We start from the raw sequence: 6,000 nt of genomic DNA, 5'->3' as shown, positions 1-6,000 counted from the left end.
GTGGCAGGTGTCATGGATCCTCTCATGGCGAATCACACACCCACACTGTGTCTTCATTATGTATGCTGTTCAGGCCCACACAGTCACACACATTACAATGCCATAGGCACAGTGTGAGCAATCAAACAGCTCAGGCTATCCGGAAGCTGCTCTTTTAGACTTCCTTAAAAATGCTTTTTTTTTATGAGCGAGACACAATCATTAATTGAACTGATTTGTTCAAATACACTGCTTGCTTTAGGAATTCAACAAGACCGTGTGAGCCACTGAATTGTTCACTCAAAAACACTAATTCTTTCATTAATGCCACAACTCGAAGTATGTAGTGAATGGTGGGAATCACTCAACTTTCACGGTTTGCTTTCAATAACAAAAACATTTAGTGGTGATGCAATGTATACCGTATTTTTCGGACTATAAGTGGCACCTACGTATAAATTGCATCAATCCAAAAATACGTCATGACGATGAAAAAAACATATATAAGTCCCACTGGATTGTGTGTCGCATTTATATAGAACCAAGAGAAAACATTACCGTCTACAGTGGTGAGAGGGCGCTCTATCTTTTCAGTGGTAGACTACAGGAGCACTGCGCAGCATAGAGCTCCATCTCGTGGCTGTAGACGGTAAAGTTTTTTCTTGCTTAATTTCTCTCGGTATGTCAAATTAATTTTGATAAATAAGTCGCACCTGACTATAAGTTGCAGGACCAGCCAAACTATGAAAAAAAGTGTGACTTATAGTCCGGAAAATATGGTAATTGAATTCAGATAGTTATTTGGGTTTATTTTTTACAATATATATTTTTTATTTGCTTAGACACCTTTAATGTTATGTTTCTGACTTAAATGTGCAAATGTGACTTGAATATTAACCTTATTGAACTGCTATCGAAGCAAAATCACACTTGTGAATTTTCATATATTTCATCATTTTTTATATATTTTTCTTATATTTTGGTGGTGTGATGCAAAAAACAGCAAACACAGCTATACCTGCCAGCAACATGAACACACATACCTTAAACATTTTTATTTTTGGTCTGTGGCCAAGAGCAAAACCTTCACTTAAGAAAGTAATGATGCTCTGGAAGATCAAGGAAGTTAACGTGTCACCCACCTCTGGGGAAATAAGAGACAAACCCAGATTTCACTGCCTGACTGCAGCTTCCCATGAACAAACGGTCCATTTTCTCCAGTGTCACGGCTGATAACAGGACCATGCTGAAAATGCCACATCTCCCACTTTACACAGACTAAACTGTCCTACTTGGAAACAGAACAGAACTGATTATAAACCTGATATGCAAAAAGAGAAATTCAGTATCATGTGTGGAATTGCAGTACATCTAACAAATCATCTTGACAGAATGTCACAAATGAGTCTCTGGAGTATTATTATACAATGCATCTCCACGTGAGGTTGAGGATGATTCCTGAAGGAACCGAAACAGACACTGGTGAACATTGAAGTTTCAGCACAGCGAGGTTGTGATTAATACTAGCTAGAGCTGCGACTGGAACAGTTTTACTTTATGCTAGATTTATCAATCTGCTCGATAATGCGGCAGTAAAATGGTTTAGATTTCTACGCATGCCTCTATGAAACTTGAAATGCAATGTGTGGCATCAGACCAAATGAGGATGAGGGAACAAACACCTGTTTCTTTGTTCTACATTTTTTTAACATCTCCATAATTAGGGCCATGGGGCATCCCAGTTAACTCTTTCCGTTGATTCTGCAGGGGACCTTAAATTGACAAAGATTAAAGAATTAATAATCCCTGAAATGAATGGGTTTGAGAGAACATATGCCGACTGGTTAAACGCCAGTGATTATGTGTGGGATGCACCTGTAGGTAATTAAAACACTCTACAATGAGTCAAGCTCTAGAGATCTACAGCTGGAAATACATTAAATACCAATCTTTCAGAGATGGCCACTTGTCAGGTAATGAAGAGAAAGTAATGAATGAATAATCACTCTACTTTACACAATTATTATTCATATAAAACAGCATTAATTGCAATAAATATTGTTCTTCAATTTCATACATAAAAAAAAAAAAAAATTATAATAATTGTCACTTAAAGCAAGAATTTGTTACAAAAACTTTAATTTCCCATGATTGAAAAGCAGTGACCCAGCTCTTTTTTGACTGTGGTTAGAAAAGTTTTATTCATTATTGATTTAATGCATTTTCCAGTAAATTTGATTCAGCCACATCTCTCTTTTATGATAAAAAAGAAAAAAATAAACAATACAATAAAACAAACAAACAAAAAACATCCCAAATAAAATGCTCAAGACTGTGGAATCGTCAAGAAGTAGGTGAGTATGAAGAATCAATTCTGCATTGAAATACCCCCAAAATATAAAAAGTTTCAACATTTATAGCAGAAACACATAGAATCCATTTCTCTCTAAACTAATCAAAATCATCACCTTTATCAGTGAGAATATCCGAGTAACATTGCGTCAGCAAAGTGTAAAACACTAGTTCAACCACCTCTTCAAAATCTCACAGCGGTATAAATGTTAAATGTCTCAGTTGAACTGTACAAATCTTTACTGCTTCTAAAATACTGCTCTCACATGAGGCCATATAGGACCGCAGTGTTCTGTGCCTAATAAAACACGTGAAGAAAATGGAAAGAAAAAGCCAGAGAAATATAAGCGTTTGGATGGCCGCACAGTGTGTCATGTTTCGCAGTACGATGGCAGTGTGCAGGGGAAGGCTGAATAGGTACAGGAGTTTATGTTGAGCTGGAAACCATGTTCTGAAAGCCTGCAGTGAAGAAAGCCAAGAGCTCAGAAAGGTCAGCTTGGCCCCAGTAGCCGATCAATGATATCTCCACAAATATCATCTCATAAGGAGCCTTGTCATGCAGTGCGTGTATATAGGACAGAACAGCCTATGTTTTACCAGTATTTGGATCCTGTTGCTGTTCTGAACAATTTTCTTTGTTAGTTCTATTAACAGAAAATAACTTATAGTCAACTCAAACATTAAAATTCTGTCATTTATTTACCCTCATGTTGTTCCAAACCTGTATGACCTTCTTCTGTTGAATGGGTAGTAATGTTTTTGTTCATAGACAGAAAGTCAATGGGCTCCAAACATTGCATATGATGGACATAAAATATGTAAAATATGTTATTGTGTACACCTAAGAAAATGTCAAACGGGTGTCTTTTAGAACAACGTGGTGGTGAGTAAATGATGACAGAATTTCCTTTTTTTTTTTTCACATGTAGGCCCACATAGATGTATTTTTATTTTACAATTTTTGCACTGATTGTGGGGGGAGATCTGCTGAATGGATTGCAGTAAACTGAGAGTGCTACACACTTAGTATTATTAAATTAGCTAAATGTTTCAGGGGATGTGCAGAAACTGAATAATGGGCATTTTGATTAGGTGGAAATCTCTTGATATTCCATGCAGGCAGTCTTATATGAACACGTTTTTAGTAAAAACATACCCTTTTTGTTACAGCAACATCATTCAAATTAACTTGTCTAAATGTAGTCTCAATGGCTTCACTTTAACCAGATCTGATGGTTTGTTTGTGTTGGGGACAAACTAGCTCATTAAAGCACATTTACCCATAACTGAGGTCAAATTTGACTCCGTCCTAGGAGAGCTCCCACTGAAGAGGCAATCAAAACATGTGGCAGCTCGCTCCCAGGTCTCTGATGAGGTATGGTGCCTGAAACGAGGCGTAGCAGCTATGCAAGGTCCATGAAGTGGGAAATTACAGAGCAAGATAATCAACAAGTTCAGTTCCGCTATGCTCTACCGATCGACAACAAATCAAATTTATCCCTCACTCAGTTTCGGAGTATTTACAGTATGGACAGGTTGATAAATGAGCTGATATGTTTCTTCAATACGTAGAGTGACCGAGAGAAATAAGCAATGTTGTTTACGGTTCACTGGATCCATACACTGTAAGATCTTGCTTGTTAGCTTACTCTTTTCTGGTAAGTATAAGGAAAATTAACTCGCTTTTGTCATATCATAGAACATATTTGTGCAAAAAAAACCAAAAACATCTCAGTGAGCTAATCTTTGTAAAGAAATTCATGTTAAAGACAACATTGCTGAACACTGATATGAACTAAAATATTGCACACTCAGACAGAAGTAAACAGGTTTATAATATTGGCACAGCGCGAGTGTTGAATCTTTTTTTTTTTTTAATTCATGACATAAACAAACCCCCCCCCCCCCGAAAGAGTCCCACAGGCTTGTTATTGCAGCACATTTCCCCAACCCCCACTTTGTAAATTTTTTTATTTTTAGTTTTTTTAGAAAAGAGTTTTATTGGTGGCTATTCACTGAGAAGAGTCTTCAAGTGCATTTTGGCAGTACGGCGCGTCTGTTGCGGGCGGGCAGACAGACATAGGGGCAGACGGCAGGTGAACGGGAGGTCCATGTGTTACATATGACGCGTGGCGCTCCGTCAAGATGGTCACATGCCAGAGGCTCCCAGGCCCATGCTGGCCCCGTGGCTCATGCACGGCAGTGTCTGCACAGCTTTAGGGAAGTCATGTGTGACAATCCGCCCGTTCTCCCCGCCACTACCATTCCCGCTCATCCTGGTCAGCGTGGAGCAGCGCATGGCATCATTGATTGATTGCTGGGATGGAGACACAAAAGCGTTAGACAGGGATACGGAAATACATGCAGGACTGTTTGAAAGATGCTCAATTTTAGTAGGAGACAGTAAAAGATGATTTAAGCATCTGCCTAATGGAGTATGCACAGAAAATGTTTTGCCATGTGATGACTGGATAATTAGTTAGACAACATTTGTGAAGTGAACTAATCTTCAGGCCTACGCCAACAGATTTCCATCTTTTAGGTTTCCTGACTGTAACTGATCAGCATGGGGGCTTGGGGGGATGGGGGCACAACACAATGCCTTCAGCAAAGCAAACAGATGAAACACTTATGAAACTTTTCTAATAATGATGCATTTTGGGAAATAATCCAATATTAGCCATATTGCTATATTAAATAACAACAATAGCTCTCTATCCTATTTGAAAACCTTCCAATTTTATAAAATGGATTCATTGGAAAAACGTTCCTGCCTACGTACCTTTGTGCAAATCTCCAAAAACGTACCTATATGTACAATTCACTGCAGTTTGCAGATGAAATGACCACTAGTGGCAGTAAAACACTAACAAATATTACTTTTACACATTATCAATTAGTAGAGACTTATTTTTGTGTTCCTTGCACAATACTGTTATTACCTCAAAACACTTTGCCCTAGTGCATGATTTGAAAATTTGTACATTTTGACAATTGCATCACAGAACCAGCTCCACATGTATGGCTTTCATGTAGAAAACTTGCTTGGTAACTCACCTATTAAAGTGTTATACTATGGATGATGAGGTTTTTTTATTCATATTATTGGAGTACGTTTTATAAGAATTTCAGTTTCTTTGTAATTATTTCCAAAATTTACAACCTACATAATTTATTTTAGTATAGAAGCAAACTAAAATGTCATTCCTTCAACAATGCACTGTTATTTGACGTTTGCTTTAGTTGACATTATGGATTAGATTTAGTGTAGGGAAGTGCATCTCCATAACTGAGGTCGATGTGATACGGATCTTGATGCATAGCCAATGATGCAATATATTAAAGATATTTATGAAACAGCTACTGTTGCGATGCGACATGACACGATTCACACCTATTACGATGCAATGTAATCCATTTTCGAACGTGCTTGAGAAACAGTTTAGAGAAGTGAAATCCATCTAAATATAAAATGTTGGTCACAATGTTGTTGGTTACTTTCTAAATAATAAAAGTATTGCACATCTACTAATAATTATATATGAATAAATTGTTTGTTACCTATGCAAATATGTTAGAAACGATGCATTGCGATACAAACGCCAACTTTTATCTGATGCACACTTTTTTAATCTTTTAGCGTCTGACATTTCTGAACTGACGCAATAC

General features: G+C 37.4%; 1 protein-coding gene across 4 annotated transcripts in view; it reads right to left on the bottom strand.

Annotated features, from left to right (window-relative positions):
* Positions 1–2,152: 2,152 nt before the first annotated feature.
* Positions 2,153–6,000, bottom strand: part of LOC128027189 (glutamate receptor 1-like) — a 73,166-nt gene continuing 69,318 nt past the window's right edge. For 2 of the 4 annotated variants that reach the window (XM_052614527.1, XM_052614526.1), the window contains exon 16: positions 2,153–4,648. In XM_052614527.1, the coding sequence (XP_052470487.1) occupies positions 4,481–4,648 (168 nt within the window). In that variant the 3' untranslated portion in view covers positions 2,153–4,480. The remainder of the gene's footprint in view (positions 4,649–6,000) is intronic. The other 2 variants (XM_052614529.1, XM_052614528.1) reach the window with 1 other exon arrangement.

The sequence above is a fragment of the Carassius gibelio genome, chromosome A14 (assembly GCF_023724105.1).
Source record: "Carassius gibelio isolate Cgi1373 ecotype wild population from Czech Republic chromosome A14, carGib1.2-hapl.c, whole genome shotgun sequence".
Classification (NCBI taxonomy): domain Eukaryota; kingdom Metazoa; phylum Chordata; class Actinopteri; order Cypriniformes; family Cyprinidae; genus Carassius; species Carassius gibelio.
This window is presented reverse-complemented; position numbering and strand designations above follow the sequence as displayed.